General features: G+C 40.2%; 1 protein-coding gene across 2 annotated transcripts in view; it reads left to right on the top strand.

Moving 5' to 3' along the window:
• The first annotated feature begins 4,277 nt into the window (after positions 1-4,277).
• LOC124117330 (chloride channel protein B-like) overlaps positions 4,278-19,149 on the top strand; it is a 34,851-nt gene continuing 19,979 nt past the window's right edge. For both annotated transcript variants that reach the window (XR_007221715.1, XM_048397495.1), the window contains exons 1-8: positions 4,278-4,450; positions 6,666-6,903; positions 13,350-13,492; positions 14,222-14,351; positions 15,514-15,594; positions 15,946-16,121; positions 17,049-17,141; positions 18,701-18,944. Coding sequence is in view for 1 of the 2 variants with exons in the window: in XM_048397495.1 (XP_048253452.1) it covers positions 6,736-6,903; positions 13,350-13,492; positions 14,222-14,351; positions 15,514-15,594; positions 15,946-16,121; positions 17,049-17,141; positions 18,701-18,944 (1,035 nt within the window). In the remaining variant the exon portion in view is untranslated. The remainder of the gene's footprint in view (positions 4,451-6,665; positions 6,904-13,349; positions 13,493-14,221; positions 14,352-15,513; positions 15,595-15,945; positions 16,122-17,048; positions 17,142-18,700; positions 18,945-19,149) is intronic.

Below are 19,149 nucleotides of genomic sequence, written 5' to 3'. Positions count from 1 at the left end.
TTGAGGCGGATTCGAATACAGTGAATAGTTTGATACAAGTACGCGACAGATACTTGAATTCTACTTTCAACACAGTGCTACTTGGCTGGCCCATGAAGGTGCTTCTGTGCCCTTTGTATGGTACATCATACAGGTTCATATAACAAACATCTGATGTGTCAAATAAGTTCGTTGCATATTAATCTTGTATTACTGGAATACTGATGAGTGAGCGTTAAACAACAAACAAATCATTAATATATTTTTACACGTGGGTCATAATGACGCATAGACTGGAAGTGGTCACTTATTCCAAAATAAGTGAGTGAGTGAGTGTGGTTTTACGCCGCTTTCAGCAATATTCCAGCAATATCACGGCGGGGGACACCAGAAATGGGCTTCACACATTGTACCCATGTCGGGAATCGAACCCGGGTCTTCGGCGTGACGAGCTAACGCTTTAACCACTAGGCTACCCGACCACCCATATTCCAAAATAAATTAACAAACATACGAGATATATTTGATGGCACACAAACTGTGTGTTTCGAATGGCCTAAAAAACAGTAAGCAAAAAAATCAAATTTAATTTTGTTTATTTGTTGCCAAAGTCCCTGTCCTGTTTGTTACGTGACGTTTGTTAACAAAGTAGAGACTCGACAAGTCTAACATTTGGGTACTGGGTACTGGGTACTGGGTACTGGGTACTGGGAATTAGTTGTAGACTTCTTTCAATCTGTGCATGGGCGGATTTTTAAAAGGGTGGGGGGTGGGGGGTGCACAATTAGGATATATTTATTGTCTTTGGTGGTAATTTATACAGAAATAAAGATTTTATTCGAGATATAAAAAAGGGGGGTGGGGTGCGCCCCCCCCCCCCCCCTTCCCTCTGTATCCGCCCATGCTTTGTATACATGTCTTTGAACCAGGGTCTTCGGCGTGACGAGCGAACACTTTAACCACTACCTACCCGACCGCCCCTGTGAAGTTAGAAGAGTGAAAGTATACTAGAATACCGCCTCGCGATGCGATAGCGTACTGATAAATATCACGTTTTGCATGGAATGTGCATGCAGACAACTGTCCTTTAAATGTAATGTCCACAATGCATTTATTGGGATAGAAATATACACCACGTGATCATATGGCGATCTCTCATTGGACAAAATCCTCCAGCAGTGGCGACTGCCGGAACTGCACGTATTTAAGCCTTCTCGTTATTTAGCCCGCTTAATAACGAAAACATATACCGGATATTCTTCAACATGTGTTTTAGCACACTTCTAATTCGCCAATTCCCATTAATATTGCATATAAGCACTGTTAGAGGTTTCAGTATTTACAGAGCACATTGCAGGTGATATTCTGGATATTTAGTGTGGCATTTTAAAAGCATATGACAAAGACGCATAACTGCGATAATGGTTTGTTATTACCATTTTGACAGGTGTCATTTCAATTTTGAACATTTCTGTCTCAATGCTTTCAAGCTGAAAATGAAAATCATGTCTTATGTTAAAGTGTTGCTCTCATTCCATTTGTGAGTATTGTTTCATTACACATGTGATTCTGATTTTTCTCATCATGTTTTTGTCCTTTTCCGTTTTTAAGCCCTGGGCTTAAATTTGGATGAAATTTTACTCAACTAAAACAGGAATAATCCGTAATAAAGCCCTGGGCTTAAAAAACGTGCAGTCCCGGTACAAAATGTGTTGTCTGGTGTAGTTTCAATTCGTTTTTTATTTCAAACTGCTAATACTATAATACATATCTGAGACACGTAACTATTAAGATTTCATGATAAATAAGCTCGTGGTTTGTTTTCAGCAAAGTCAAAAATATTTTGTACAAACATATTACTTATGTCTCTAAAACCACCGACCTATATTACTTACATACGCCCATACGCGCGCTATAACGGCAGGGTTGTTGTTTTGGGGCGGAGAGTTCGAAGGGATTATACGGGCGCTTTCCGGGAAACTTTACAGACAGACAGACAGACAGACAGACAGACAGACAATAGTTTATTAACGTCTCACTCCTGTACATACATAAAACAGCTTTGTACTACTTGACATAGATAAAATGTACAGAACCATTCAATAGAATTATGAGCGACGAATTATCACAGAATTTATACATAAATGATATAAAGATGATACAGTAAAAAGTTATCCATATAAAAGATGTTTTCTACGATTAAGAATTAAAAAGCAGACTTTGGCAAGTATAAAACACACACTGGAGGTATATCTAAAACATTATAAGATTTAGCAATACATTCATTAAAAAGAGTTGCCCTGATATCATCATATAATACGCAGTGAAACAAAACATGGACCTCGTCTTCTACGCTGTCATTACAGTGAAAACATTTTCTGTTGTTGACAGGTACACCTTCGTATCGACCGATTTCCACTCGAATAGGAGCCACGCCACATCTAAACTTGGCTAGTGCCGATCTATAGGTTCTGGGCATCTTATTTGAAACATAGTATTCTGTCCCATATACTTGTTTGTAACATCGATACATTCTCAATTTATTAAGCCCATTTCGCCCCTCTTCCTTTCTTAACATATCACTCCAACGGGTAACATATTCATTTTTACACCATTGTTCCCAAACAGAAAATTTATCAATAAAACCTGTAGCGTTTACATGGTTGGTTGGTTTGTTGTTTAACGCCGCATTCAGCAATATTCCAGCTATATGACGCCTGTAAATAATCGAGTCTGGACCAGACAATCCAGTGATCGATATCATGAGCATCGATCCACGCAATTGGGATCTATGACATGCATCAACCAAGTCAGCGAGCCTGACCACCCGGTCCCGTTAGTCGCCTTTTACGACAAGCATAGTCGCCTTTTACGACAAGCATGGGTTGCTGAAGACCTATTCTACCCCGGCTCTTCACGGGTCTTTTACATGCACAATCGAGAATATTAAATTGTTTGTACCTGAGCATAAAAGTTTCATTTAAGAATAAAACCCTGTTGAAATTACAGGTAGGAATATGCCCCCAGTGCCTCATACTCGTCCTGTGAGACGACTAGAATGGGAATCGGGTGGTCAGTTCTGTAAGTTGTTGATTGCATGTCAAAGTTTCCAGATAGAGTGGATCGCTGTTCATGTTTTCAATCACTGGTTTTGCCTGATGCAGCTAGGCTTGATTATTTACAAGTGGCGTAGCTACCATGTAGCACAAAAAGCAAGTACTTACACTTTGAATTGGTTATTGGTTACAAAAATAAAATAAAATAATGATTTAAAAATACTTTGGTGTGTTCTTGTTTCAGGTCGTTTGTTATAGTTACACAGTCTTTGGTTAATTTCGGGGCACGGGTAGCCCAGTCGTCTGAGGCGCCGCGATTTGCTCTGCAGAGTTGCGTCCCTTGGGGAGACCAGAAACCTATGATTGTGGGTTCGAATCCTGGTTCGCCCCGATTTCTAGGTTTGTCAGTACCCGTGCTCGTGGGTTTCACCGAAGTGATAAACGTCTGAGACCTGCATCACTTCGGGCTTTCCTCCCACATTAAGCTGACACGCCGCGATATAACTGGAATACTGTTAAAAGCGGCGTTAAACCCAACTCACACACTCACTGTGGTTAATTTTCAGGTTGACCAGCCCACCAGTGTCAAAATTGTCGTTGATAAGCTGGTTCGACGTGTTTGATAAGCGTTATGAATGTTTAAGAAAAAATGCGTACGGCAATATTATTGCTTACATTTTAATTACCCCTAGCTACGCTCCTGTTTCTACAGGCCGCCGTGAAGTAGCTGTAATACTGATGACCGCGAAGTCAACGACATCCACTCGCTCATCAACCAATTCCTTCAGGCAAACCACTTTTATGAGATGCGCAACGCGCCTTTTGATTGACCTCTGAAAATGAACATAATTTTTAATTAAATCAAATAATGTATATTCAACAAGGCAATGACCTTCTGTACTATGATTCCGAAATAAATACATAAAGGATATAAAATGGTGGTTGTCAAATACCCAGTTTATCACCGAGTGGCGTGGATTATATTCAATATTAATTTTAACGAGTAGCCACTATCTCGTGAGTTTCGTAATGTGATACACGTCTCAGATTTGCATCGGGCTTTCCAACTACTTTCCTACTCTCAAATTACCGTGCACTACTTTTCAAGATTCGAGTTCATATTAATGGGTGTACAAGAAGCAAATTAAGGTTGGTAAAAAGTATAGCGCAGACATTGATTTTAAGTACGCTTACTTTAATTGTAGTCGAAATGCTATAGAGTTACTCCCCTTGGGGCACCTGTCAAAATGTAAACTTCCGGTCACTCTTTGCTCTGTCTCACTTACACAAGGCGGTGACTTTTAATCTGAGACTGACAGAACTCGCGGTGACCTAGCGTCCTGGACTTGATGTAGTAGTTGTCCGTTATAACCAGCTAGTCATTACTGACATGTCTCCCTCGTGACAACAGATAGGTATGTTGTTTCTTTTCATATCCTTTAATAACAAATTTAGTCAAGTTACTTTGTGTCACTCTGTGACAGACTGTGTGGGACACACCCCCTGTGATGTTGTAGATAGACCAAAGAGGCGGTGTTCTGTTTGACAGTGTTCCATATCGGGTGCATATCCATTCACCTGTCTCACACATTTCTAATCAAATGCGGATCGTGTCACATTACATCGCACAAATAAATTCTGCATGACGATTTTTTTGCTTACATATGATATATTGACTTACAGTTGATATGGTTTGGTTCACATTAGTACAGCTGTTTATTGTCAGATGTTGCAAACAATGTGAGGCTGTTTAAACTGACATGATATTTACCAAATCTTTGACAGGCATACAGAAGTTGTATGCAGAAGAGTGTGCATGTTGTTTTTTGCCAGCCAACAATATTTTATCTATATCTTTGGCAGCTTGGAATTGAATCTGTCCCAGACACACCAAAGGAATAATTACTGTAATGAGCAAAAACTTACCATTTCAACGTCAAGGTCTGTGTGATCTAACATATTTATGCCATGGCTCACAACTTATTACAAAAGCATTTAAGCACCTAAATGTTTAAACAACATGTTTTGATTACCATAATAAAGTCTATGCTTACCTGCCAGAAGAGTTTAGTGTTGCCTGAATGTGTGCACTGAGGCTTTCACACATTCACTTCGCCCTTCCCGACTATGAAATGCATGTTCTGACAAAGAAGTTACCAAATCACACATATATTCTATGTATAGAAATGTAGAATAAGATACTGAAGAATCACAAATGTAATGTACCCCTTCACCATTGTCAATAATTGATTTACTAATAATGTTGATATTAGTAAATATTTAATTGTTACTTCCACAAAATATGTTCAGTATATATGGCACAAGACTGCATTTGTTTGCCTTTAGTTAAATGCAGACTCTGCAGGTTCGAATCCCACTTGCAACGTTTTTCAGCAGATTGTTATGTCAGGTGACAGTATCATCAAAGTCAGTGTCAGAAAAAAGGAAATTTAGTAATTTCCAATTTGTGTTTAACGATCAATCTCTGTTTATTAAAGGAAGGAGCTGTGGTTCTATTATCATGATTATTGGATAATTTTTATTGTTTCATAAGAGTCCTACAACTACTATTGGTCCAGTGTAATTCGAGTTACAAGAAATAGTGCAGATTTCACGTTGTCATATACACTCCCTGCACCATCCACCTTGAAACTTGAGACTACCACAGGTTGTGTTGCACAACAGGTGTAGGTTGACCAGGACAAGTACCAGCATGTGCTGCACGTGATGCAGACACAAGAAACATGCTTAACCCAGATCATCTTCCCAAGGCAAGGTGGCCGCATCATACCAAAAGATGTTAAAAGATGGTACTTGTTGTTACCCTGTCTGGCGCTCGGCATTATGGGGCTAAAACTTTGTGTTCTCCAGGTCTACATAATTTTGTGTTCTCCAGGTCTACAGGATTTTGTGTTCTCCAGGTCTACATGATTTTGTGTTCTCCAGCTCTACAGGATTTTGTGTTCTCCAGCTCTACATGATTTTGTGTTCTCCAGGTCTACATGATTTTGTGTTCTCCAGCTCTACAGGATTTTGTGTTCTCCAGCTCTACATGATTTTGTGTTCTCCAGGTCTACATGATTTTGTGTTCTCCAGGTCTACAGGATTTTGTGTTCTCCAGGTCTACAGGATTTTGTGTTCTCCAGGTCTACATGATTTTGTGTTCTCCAGGTCTACATGATTTTGTGTTCTCCAGGTCTACAGGATTTTGTGTTCTCCAGGTCTACAGGATTTTGTGTTCTCCAGCTCTACAGGATTTTGTGTTCTCCAGCTCTACATGATTTTGTGTTCTCCAGGTCTACATGATTTTGTGTTCTCCAGGTCTACATGATTTTGTGTTCTCCAGCTCTACATGATTTTGTGTTCTCCAGGTCTACAGGATTTTGTGTTCTCCAGGTCTACATGATTTTGTGTTCTCCAGGTCTACAGGATTTTGTGTTCTCCAGGTCTACAGGATTTTGTGTTCTCCAGGTCTACAGGTATTTGTGTTCTCCAGGTCTACAGGATTTTGTGTTCTCCAGCTCTACAGGATTTTGTGTGTAAAATAGCTTCACTGATATGCCTGCAAAGTTACTATATATTTGAAGATCCCAATTGTGTTTGCATCCCCCTTTGTCATGTTTGTTGTAGATGGACTTTCCCTGGCTACTAACATAAAGTAACAATGATTGTGGACTGAAATATTGCAACAGCAACAAAGATGGATGTCCTTGACACCCAAGACTACAGCCAGTTCGACAGCATCAGCACCGACAGCAGCCCGCAGCATCCATCAGGGCACCGGATGGAGAGGGGGTCTATCCTGGAACCGCCCGTTGATGACCAAGTCTATTATGTTTCAGATGATACATATGGAATATTTGCCAGTGTGAGTAACCATGGTAACAGCTATTTATGCTGAGTAATCAGTGTCTGTGTGCTTGTTGTTTAACCCGCAGCAATATTTCAGCTGTATGACGGCCACTGTATATATAATCATATGTGGAGCAGACAATCCAGTGATTTATATTGTGAGCAACGATCCATGCCAGCGAAGTAAGAACCATTTATGTTGAGTAATCAGAATGTGTGCTTGTTGTTTAACCCGCAGCAATATTTCAGCTGTATGACGGCCACTATATAAATAATCGAATGTGGAGCAGACAATCCAGTGATTAATATCGTGAGCAACAATCCATGCCAGTGGAAGTAACAGTTTTAAATGCTGAGTAATCAGAGTTTGTTTGTTTGTTGTTTAATGGCGCACTCAGCAATATTTCTGCTTTGTGACATTGGCCTGTAAATATTTGAGTCTGGACCAAACAATCCAGTGATTGACACCATGAGCAACATCCCTCGCTGTCATGGTACAATGTCCCACATTTAGCCAGGTCACTGAGTCTGACCACTGACTCCATCTAATCACTTCTTACAACCAGCACAGGATACTGGAAATCCCCACCGTGTAGTGTCATGTATCAAGTCCAATTTGTTGCCTTAGAAACAAAAAAACAAAAATGTAAAAAATTCCTGAATAACAAAATGTACCAGTTGAGCACATGCCTGATGTATAATCAAAGCTTCATAAAGAAATATAGAACAGTTTAGGAATGAACCCAGTTTGCTGGTTATAAAACTGAAAAACTCCCTAATCACGAAAGGCACCAGTTCAGTGCTTGCTTGGTATGTATATAAAGTTTCACGAAGAAGTATTGAACTTTTTATGAGTTCAGCTCCCGAAAATATCCATATCTTCATTTGAAACAAAATCCAACGTTTTAAATCAGAAACAATATAATTTCCAAACAAATCTGAATAGCAAAAGGCAACAGTGAATATGTGATGTGTAAGATGGATGAATGAATGAAATATTTAACAGTTTATAAGTTATGCTCTGGAAACGAAAGTGCTATATCTGTTTCCATGAGCAATCACAACTTCTGACTCACTGTTTTCCCTTGATCCATCACCCCCACCTTTGACAAAACGTCTGAAAAACAGAAAACTAATTTGTTTTGTAAAAATGTACCTGCTTAAAACATTTTCCTTGTTATCAAGTTTCATCTACCTTTGTCAACAGTTACTGCAGACAAATGGTAACCTTGGTAACCCTCAAAGATCCTGTTAATCTTGCCTCCTATTTTACCTATTTTTGCTTCCTTTGGTCATACAAACTGAGAAACTGACATTTTTATGCTGGTAAAATACATACACTCACCATTCAGGGTGCCAATGGTTGATCTTCTTCAATCTAATCTGTTAGATTCAAGTCCCATTCATTAATAATCTTTAGGCCAGAGCTCTATGGATATTTTTTGGAGCTAAAGTTGTAAAAAGTTTGGTACTTCTTTCTGAAACTTTGCATACATATCAAGCAAGCGCTGAACTGGTGCCTTTTGTGATTAGGGAGTTTTTAAAATTTTTGTTTTTCAGTTGCAAAGCCAGCAAATTGGACTTAAGTTAAAATGACGGTCGGGTTCATTCCTAACATGCCTAAAGTGTTCAATATTTCTTTATGAAACCTTGCATGGTACATTTTGTTTTTCGGGAATTTTTTTAAGTTTTCTTTTTTTGTTTCTAAGGCAACAACTTGGACTTGATACATGACACTACACTGTGGAGATTCCCAGTATCATGTGCCGGTTGTAAGAAGTGATTAGATGGAGTCAGTGGTCAGACTCGCTGACCTGGCTTTGTACCATGACAGTGAGGGATGTTCCTCATTAAGATCAATGACTGGATTGTTTCATTTTTTTCAAGGTCTCAGTGAGGTGTTAATTTACAAACAAAAATATTTAGAGGGGTGTAGAATGTCGATGACTTTGTCTTCTTGTTTACCTTTCTATTTGAGAGGACACTGTGCGTTATTTATGGTCTCACAGTAATGACAGTTTTCCTTGTTGGTTTTCTTTGCTGAAATGAGATCCCCTTATATGATATTTACACAATCGCATTATAATCAGATCCTAGTTCTTGCTACTTCTAATCTTTGTTAACCTTTTTAAGGTTGCATAATTAGAAAACACATTCTGACTGTCACTTTTCTGATCTGGTATGCAATGCTCTGATTGGTCAAAATGAAGGCGAAACCGCATTATCGGTGGTTCGAGAAGGGAGCTGACTCCATTTGCCTAATCGAAAGTTTGAGGTGGGCCCACATTCGAAACTAAACGCACTTGTTGTTGAGAATATATACTACGTAAACAAATCCACATTACGAACTGCTATTTTGTCTATTTAGAATAAGTATTATGACTTATAATTGGATTAAAATGTACAAATGCGATGGCAATGCAGTAGAACTCACTTCTACGAACATCACCAAACTAGGTCCTGGGGTCATTAATATTCATGAGTTTTTCCTTTATAGAACAAGTTCTCGGAAATGAGACCGTATAATATTATATAGTCACTGTGTAGACATATTTTCAGGCTTATATCGTCACCAACACTTATGATTAGATCGATGTGTTAAACTGGAAAAAGTAGAATGCGTGGTATTGCCTGTGTAAATTTAATTTGAAGTTTCTAAGTTTCTTGCTTTGTAACTATTTTTGTAAAACTAGTGTGGTCAGCTATGATGACGTTATTCAAACTTCAAAGACTTTTGTGACTTTCGTGGAATTAACGTCTCACGAAATGATTTATAAAGATATTTCCCATCAATATTACAAAATAAGAATAATATATAATGTCACATACACATGCAAAGTAAAAACAAATGTGAGCCCACTAGCCTAAATGACTTCGTCAACCCAATGAAACCCAGCGATTTACAAATGTGGGCCCACCTGTTTCGATCACTATAAGATGGGAACAATGTGGGCCCACATTTTAGGACATGGTTATAAGTGAGCCAAGCTAATGAAGCTTAGCGATTTTTTTTAATGTGGTCCCTCCTGTTGCAATCACTATGACGGAAGAACGTCTACCCACTAGGCGATATACAAATGTGGGCCCACTTGTAATGTTTAGATCACCATATATGACAGGAACAATGTGGGCCCACATTTGAGAAAATGATTATCAATATTTAAGTAGAATTTTCGCGATTAATAAATGTGGTCCCTCCTGTTGCAATCAATATGACGGAAGAACGTCTGCCCACATTTAGGAATTGATTATCAGAACTAACGAAACAACCTAACAAAGCTTGGCGAAATACAAATATGGGCCCACTTGTTTTGATCACCATAGATGATGGGAAAAATGTGGGCCCACATTTTAGAAAATGGTTATGAGCACTAAACCAATCTTAGAAGATGTATGGATGGAAACATAAATATATAATGCATTCAAACATTTAATTAAGAATACCTTTTACCTTAGGGGTAAGCTGGATCAACAATGTACAGCGTGGGTGACGCCATTTCTTGCAAATACGAAAACAAGAGAGATAGCTCCCGTTTGAAATTAGAGTGACCTCCCTTTCCCAATATGAACCACTGAATATGCGGTTTCGCCAAAATGAAAGGTCGTTCTGAGGTGACCTGTAATGGGATGTTCTCAGGTCTTAGTTTGGCGGTAGCAGGAACTAGGATCTGATTTTAATGAGATTGTATAAATGTCATGTCATGGGATCCCATTTCAGCGGTATTGAGAAATAAGATCTGATTTTAATGTGATTGAACATTTATATCACTGCACTGTGCCAAGATATCAGGTGTTGAAAAAAGGCCACTCTCATCACAGGTGTCAGTTAAAACAAGAGAACAGCATTATCACTATCCCCAGTCTTGGGGCACATTAGAATTTTGTTTGATCTTAAAGTAGTGAATATAAACTATGAAAAAAGAGTCCTGTAAAATAAGAAAAGATAGGCACTAGGTTCGCTTTATGTCATAAAAAAATATGATTAAATGTGAAATTAATACACACAAAAGTCCTCTTCTCTGGCAAAAATAATTCATTGCACCAATTCTAGAACTCAGTCTCGATAAGTATCTCTTAGGTAAGCCAGCTTCAGTAGTTTCTGGGAAAACTTGTCCCCGTTGCACACAATATGCACGAAGTTGATAAGCACGGACCAAGGGCCATAATTCGTAATAAATAATTTATGGCACCAAGTTTCGAACTCAGTCTTGTCAAGTATATCTTATATGCAGAGCTCCGGATAAGCTTTTGGTGTTGTGGGTATTTTACCCATGCATTTTAAAATCATTGGGTATCAGTAATTCTACCTGCGTATTCAAATTTCTGTTACCCACTAGTTTTTACACATGCGGGTATTTAAGTTAAATATTTAAAAACACTATTCATCTAGTCCCTGCAAACTGGTGTCGTGTGGGTTTGAGAGCTTTATAGGACTCAAAAATACCACGATACTTCCACAAGAAAGTTTGATGGCAAATGATCATGATGTAACTGTCATCGTAGAGTTTGGCAAGGTTGACGGAATGCCCCTTTATAATTTCAAAATAAGTTGCTGATTTGCTAATCATATACGCAGGGTTACTTCACAATATTTTGATGATACGCACAAGTTTTATTTTTGTAATGTTCGTTGTGTATTTGATACGCTTGGATTATATTTTACTGTGTATTTCTGCATTTCTGATGCGTATTTAACACAGATACGCAGCTTATCTGGAGCTCTATATATGTGAATGCAAACATTCATTCAGGTAACTTCAGTAGTTTCTGAGACAACTTGTCCCCACTGCACACAGCATGCACTAAGCTGGAAAGCACGGAGCAAGGGCCATAACTCAGTAAAAAATGTATTTAAGACACCAATTTTCAAACTCATTTAACATCATGACCAGTAACATCAGTGAGTAAAAATTTCATTTCTGTAAATAGTTTTTGAGAAAATTTGTTCCTTTGAAAAGAAATTACTAAGCTTTTGGAATAACATGTGCATACAAAAATGTGATGTCATTACTTTACAACTTTATAACTATAAAAAATGTTGGTCTATGAATTACCTGCAAAAAATGGGCCATAAAAATAACATCATTTCCTGTGTTTATCAGTTGTTAGTTTACAAAACACTGTGGGTGAATAACGGGTTATTAACTTGTGGTAGCCTAACTGACCCTCTTAACAGAACTTGAACTAGATTTAACTGAAGAACTGGGAAATAGATTATCAATTCATTGTGAAAGTGGAGCATATTCGCTGCTGTCTATCGTAATTTATGAAGAAAGAGAATAACTTCTTGAAGGAGCCATGTGTTATTATGCCAGATTTAAAAAGACACAGTCACATTTGAGATACTTTCTGATGGTATGTATGGAAGTCTTGAAACTTTTTGAGGCGCAACTTTTTTAATATTCTCTGCAGCGGTTTAAGGCTACGGCTTGACCTGTCATTGATAAAAAGTTGCCCCCAGTAAATGTCATGTCCAGTGGTTTTGTAGCCATCGTGTAAATGTCATTCAAATGATGTGTGAAAGTGTGTTTGTTGCAAGGAACAATGCATTTGTCTGATATTCTGTTAGACATTAACATTAGAATATTGTGCCATTCAAGACGATGTTTGACAGTGGGGATTCCAGTGCAGAATCGGTCCCCAGTACCCATTGCTTGTCACCATGTGGGGATTCCAGGGCAGAATCGGTCCCCAGTACCCGTTGCTTGTCACCATGTGGGGATTCCAGGGCAGAATCGATCTCCAGTACCCATTGCTTGTCACCATGTGGGGATTCCAGGGCAGAATCGGTCCCCAGTACCCATTGCTTGTCACCATGTGGGGATTCCAGGGCAGAATCGGTCCCCAGTACCCGTTGCTTGTCACCATGTGGGGATTCCAGGGCAGAATCGATCTCCAGTACCCATTGCTTGTCACCATGTGGGGATTCCAGGGCAGAATCGGTCCCCAGTACCCGTTGCTTGTCACCATGTGGGGATTCCAGGGCAGAATCGGTCCCCAGTACCCGTTGCTTGTCACCATGTAGGAATTCGAGTGCAGAATCAGTCCCCAGTACCCGTTGCTTGTCACCATGTGGGGATTCCAGGGCAGAATCGGTCCCCAGTACCCGTTGCTTGTCACCATGTGGGGATTCCAGTGCAGAATCAGTCCCCAGTACCCATTGCTTGTCACCATGTAGGAATTCGAGTGCAGAATCGGTCCCCAGTACCCGTTGCTTGTCACCATGTAGGGATTCCAGTTCAGAATCGATCTCCAGTACCCATGCTTGTCACCATGTGGGGATTCCCGTGCAGAATCAGTCCCTAGAACCCATTGCTTGTCACCATGTGCCGATTCCAGGGCAGAATCAGTCCCCAGGCTACTGTCCCGTACTTCCAGGCTACTTGGCTGTAATATGGGAATTTTGGAATTGCCTCAGAAAACAACTTCCGGTCCTACTAAAATAGATTCTGTTATTTCCAGGGCCGTGACTATGAGCCTGTGTACGTCACTCACAAGTACACAGAAAAGGAGAAGGAAACTCTAGCTTCCTTCGAGAGCTTGGATTATCTCCCCTCACACAGCTTCGTGTACAAACACTGGATCAAGAGACAGCTCATTACCAGGTAGGTTTGCTTTGTTGAAATTCTTTTTATCAAGCACTGTTCAGCCCATGGTATACGCATAATTTATATGGTGTAGAAACCTTTACAAGTTGTTTTGAAAGTTATAAGATGTGTTCATATGGATGAGAATTAGATTTTGTTATTTTGAACACTTGCATGTGTATAGGACTTATTACAACATTAAATGCACATGTTTTGTTTGTTTGTTGTTTAACGCCGCACTCAGCAATATTCCAGCTATATGACAGCGGTCTGTAAATAATCGAGTCTGGACCAGACAATCCAGTGATTAACATCAAGAGCATGGATCCACGCAATTGGGATCGATGACATGCATCAACCAAGTCAGTGAGCCTCACCACCCGATCCCGTTAGTTGCCTTTTACGGCAAGCATGGGTTGCTGAAGACCCATTCTACCCCGGAATCTTCACGGGTCTAATGCACATGTAAGGCTAATATGTGTCAAAGAGGCTGCTTTTAGTTTTAGACTTTTTTCAGCAATTGTTTGATCCAAGCTGATTTTCTTAAGCGATGCAGATATATTGCCAGTAATTAAGAAAATAACACATGGCCACCAATAACAAATAGAAAGTTAAAGGACATACCCTGAATCATCCCCCACTAAAACATCCCCCATAAATTGTATTAATGTGAACAGGGGGTACAGTAAACCTGGATCTGCGTCTGTTGGAGTGCTGTATTATACATGACTGTTCCACGTGTTCCAGGTTGGAGCTGGACCGATGGCTGATGATGGGGATGATCGGCTTCGGAGTCGGCCTCATTGGCTTCCTGCTTCATCAGCTGATTGAGGAGGTGGCCAAGTTCAAGTGGGATACCATACAGGGTTTCCTGGATGTAAGTCATGTGTCACACAGATCTTCCTGGATGAAAGTCATGTGTCATACAGGTCTTCCTGGATGTGAGTCATGTGGCAGGCAGGGCTTCCTGGATGTAAGTCATGTGTCATACAGATCTTCCTGGATGTAAGTCATGTGTCATACAGGGCTACTTGGATGTAAGTCATGTGTCATACAGATCTTCCTCAATGTAAGTTATGTCTCATACAGGGCTTCCTGGATGTGAGTCATGTATCATACAGGACTTCCTTGATGTGAGTCATGTGTTATACAGGGCTTCCTTGATGTGAGTCATGTGTCATACTGGGCTTCCTGGATGTGAGTCATGTGGCAGACAGGGATTCCTGGATGTGAGTCATATGTCATACAGGTCTTCCTTGATGTGAGTCATGTGGCAGGCAGGGCTTCCTGGATGTAAGTCATGTGTCATACAGGTATTCCTTGATGTGAGTCATATGGCAGGCAGGGCTTCCTTGATGTGAGTCATGTGTCATACAGGGCTTCCTGGATGTAAGTCATCCCTCAGACAGGGCTTCCTTGATGTGAGTCATGTGTCATACAGGGCTTCCTGGATGTAAGTGTTCCCTCAGACAGGGCTTTCTCGATGTGAGTCATCCCTCAGACAGGGCGTCCTTGATGTGAGTCATGTGTCATACAGGGCTTCCTTGATGTGAGTCATGTGTCATACAGGGCTTCCTGGATGTGAGTCAGTGTCATACAGGGCTTCCTGGATGTAAGTGTTCCCTCAGACAGGGCTTTCTCGATGTGAGTCATGTGTCATATAGGGCTGATATGATAGTTGATGTTTCAGGACGATAAGATGGTTATTGCCTGGTTGCTGATGTTTCAGGACGATATGATGGTTATTGCCTGGTTGCTGATGTTTCAGGATGATAAGATCGTTTTTGCCAGGTTGTTGATGTTTCAGGAAGACAAGATCGTTTTTGCCAGGTTGTTGATGTTTCAGGAGGACAAGATCATTATTGCCTGTTTTTTGTGTTTCAGGACGATAAGATGGTTATTGCCAGAATGTTAATGTTTCAGGAAGACAAGATCACTATGGCCTGTTTTTTATGTTTCAGGACGATAAGATCGTTATTGCCTGGTTGTTTATGTTTCAGGACGATAAGATTGTTATTGCCTGTTTTTTTATGTTTCAGGACGATAAGATCGTTATTGCCTGGTTGTTCGGTGTGGGCTACAGTATCCTGTTCATTGTCTTCAGCGCTGCAGTTGTTGTGGTGAGTCTGTAGTTTTAATCCGCGACACTTAGATTACTGTGTAAAATCTACCAAAGTGAAGCAAATAGTAATCCTTGCTTAAAGGCACTTCAATGTTTGTATGAAAAAACATCTGGATATTACTATGGAGTATATGCATGGATTGAGAAATTGTAAATTAGAACTGAAATCAAATCTAATATGCAAGTGGAATGTGCACTTAATATTTCTAAATCTGATAAGCAATTATTCTGTTTTCATGCTCATATTTTTAAAAGTTTTATCATTTAATGCCAAAAAAATTAATAATTAATTGAATAGAGTTTGGGAATTGTCATGTCTTCCTTAAAACTGTTGTTTATCTCCCCCTAGTTCTGGAGACCAAGTGCAGGTGGCTCTGGCATCCCTGAAGTGACCGGCTTTCTGAATGGCACCAATATCCGCCATATCTTCAACCTCCAGACAATGATCGTCAAGTTCCTGTCATGTGTGGCAGCCATTGGTTGTGGGATGCCAGTCGGCCCCGAGGGCCCAATGATCCATTTAGGGTGAGTATCATGTAGTACAGTTGATCCTCATTATTTTAAACTTCGTTGTCAAGTACAGTTGATCCTCATTGTGATGACCTTGGATGTGCCAATTTCCTGGTTGTCTCGCACTCACCTTCTGACCCCTGCCATTTCCTTCTATATGTCTCATCATTTATACTGGGATCTGTCCTATCTAAAAGTGAAAAATCTATCACATCAGGATTCTGCGCAAAGATCTCTCTCAAGTGGAAACCAAGCAGATTCCAGGTTAATTTGGCAAGGGTGGAAACTGGACTTTTACATTCAGTTAACTCCCTTGCCTTGGGAAGATGTGATATCTGAGGAGTTCGTGACGTTGACAAAATTGCTTGTGGGCAAGTTAAACTTGAGGATTTGTGTTATCAGGAAACATAGGCTTACAATAGTCGTAGCACTAAGATCGCTTTGTGCAAGTGGGCCCTGATTGCTTTCCTCATGGTTGCACTCTTCCCAGAAGTAGAAAGATCTGTTACATCCTCTGCGGCAATGCAAAACGTACCTTAGAAACAGAATGGGAGTTATTGTCAATAGGTCTTGCACTGATGCACAGTCACCCCACCGAAACTCTAGATGCACACTTGGAGAGAATTTTGATTATTTGGACCACTCCCTTTCAAATGTACAGATTCAGCCCTTGTCAGGAATGTCAAGTTGTGCATGTCTCCATTACAGCCAAGGTAATAGTTTTGCCACTTTGATATGTCAAGGGTCAAGGGTCAAGGGTCAAGGGTCATGGTCATGGTCATGGTCATGGCCAAGGTTAAAAGTTGATTTACCACCTCGATAAGGAGTGTGAGTGCTGTGTTTATCTACAAAATCTTCAAGTGACATTAAAAAAAGATTGGTTCAGTTTGTGGACCAGCACACCTTAGTGATTCTGACTACACTCTGTCCGTTCTTCCACAGAGCCCTTGTTGGAGCAGGGATGAGTCAGGCCAGGTCAGAGACACTCAGGATCAAACTGCCATTTTTCCAGCGGTTCCGGAACTCGGAGGACAGGTAAAAAAGCACTTATTTCAGTTGATATGGGGACGGTGGGGTAGCCTAGTGGTTAAAGTGTTCACTTGTTACTCTGAAGGCCAGGGTTTGATTCCCCACATGGGTACATTATGTAAAGCCCATTTTTGGTGTCCCCTGCCATGATCTTGTTGGAATATTAGTAAAAACCATCCGAAAACATATCTCACTCACCCACTCGCTGTTGATAGGATCAGTTACAGTGTTCTTGTACTACTGATCTTCATTGGTGCATTGTTTTGGCATTGACTGGGGACTTTAAACACAGGGTTCAATTGCTTACCTATGACAAACTTTATATATGGAACCCATGAATATTAATTTCTTACTAATCACATACTACTGTCACATTGCTCCCAAATAGATATTTGATATTAGATATTAGATGTATTTGATCTCATTCAGGGGACCCTATGCAGAAAGATGTTAGATAAAGTTTATGTCAGTTTGTGTTCTGGAACACTGACCATGGTCCCTCCTAGAATTATCCCTGTACTGATATACTGATGGAAAACATAGTTGGAAACATGTCGCAATATTTAGGTATTTACTGCCAAGTTCAATAAACTGACTCATAAATGTCATCAAGTGAAAAGAGTGAGTGAGTGAGTTGGGTGTTATGCAACCTTCAGTAATACTGTAAATCCTGAAATTAACGCGAGCGTGAATTAAATGCAAAAATTGGGAGTGGTCTTTGCTCGCATTATTAAACACTGCATTTATATCAACAATAAGACATTTTTAAAAGCAGAAATACCAACTCAGACATACGCTGAAAACAAACAACTACCGGGTATGTATTACACATCACTGTTTATTTAGCAGCACTTGTAACAAGTATATAAACAATGCCATTCAAACACTAATTACCTCCTGTGAATTGTCACTGCTGGGGTCAAGACAAGAGTTCTACACACTTAGGTCATCACTGATCACACCTGCAAGTCCAGACAGATGCCACCCACGCAAAACGGTGTCTTTGTTCTTTGCGACTGCGTCAAAGGCCAACACGAGCCAGCCCGCATGTATTTGTTTTAGCGGAAGTACTCTAATCAGTGCTAATGAGCCCCTTTGCGATTTCACGATTTACAGTATTTCAGCAATATCACAGCTGGGGTCACCATACATGGGCTTCGAACATTGTACACATGTGGGGAATTGAACCTTGGCCTTCTGTGTGAAGAGCGAACACTTTAACCACTTGGCTACCCCACCAGGATCTAGTATCTGATATTTTTACTTTACATTGTCAGTCATCTTCAGGATGCATTCAAAATTTCCATGTCAGCTGTTCCCTTATGGTATCTCATCAGTATGGATGATATATTACACATTAAATACATCGTTACTAAAATTTTGATGAGTGAGTTAGTGAGTAGAGTTTTATGCAGCTTTTAGCTGGGCTGACTATAAATGGGTTTCTTGTACCATGTTGGGAATCAAACCTAGGCCTTTAGCTACCCCACATTTATATATTCTTGTTTTTGTTATTTTTTCATGAAAAGATAAATATTCATACCCATTAATCTTGACATTACCAGGAGAAACTTTATCTCTGCCGGGGCGGCCGCAGGGGTGTCGTCAGCATTTGGAGCGCCAGTAGGCGGGCTGCTGTTCGCGATGGAGGAGGTGTCGTCGTTCTGGACCACGGCCCTGTCCTGGCAGATCTTCTTCTGTTGTATGATCTCCACCTTCACCACCGATCTCTTCAACTCCGCCTTCGAGGGATTCAGCTACACCGGGGGTTTTGGCGAGTTCAAGCTGGAGAGATATATTCTGTTCAACGTGAGCACTTACAGAGCACATTGACTTCATTGACACTAAAAAATTTCTTTTTATCCCCATCAGCTGGGTGAGAATGGCTCCCCAGTACTCCATTACTTACCCTAAGAGGGGATTAATTTTAAGTGGGTGGTAAGGGTGACTTGGTTGATTGTATGTCATCCTGCTTGACGACATGGGACGTTGCTCATAATATCAACCACTGGTT

The sequence above is a fragment of the Haliotis rufescens genome, unplaced genomic scaffold (assembly GCF_023055435.1).
Source record: "Haliotis rufescens isolate VD_foot unplaced genomic scaffold, xgHalRufe1.0.p SCAF_17, whole genome shotgun sequence".
In the NCBI taxonomy this organism is placed as follows: domain Eukaryota; kingdom Metazoa; phylum Mollusca; class Gastropoda; order Lepetellida; family Haliotidae; genus Haliotis; species Haliotis rufescens.
The sequence above is the reverse complement of the archived record's forward strand: the minus strand, read 5'-3'. Positions and strand labels throughout refer to the sequence as shown.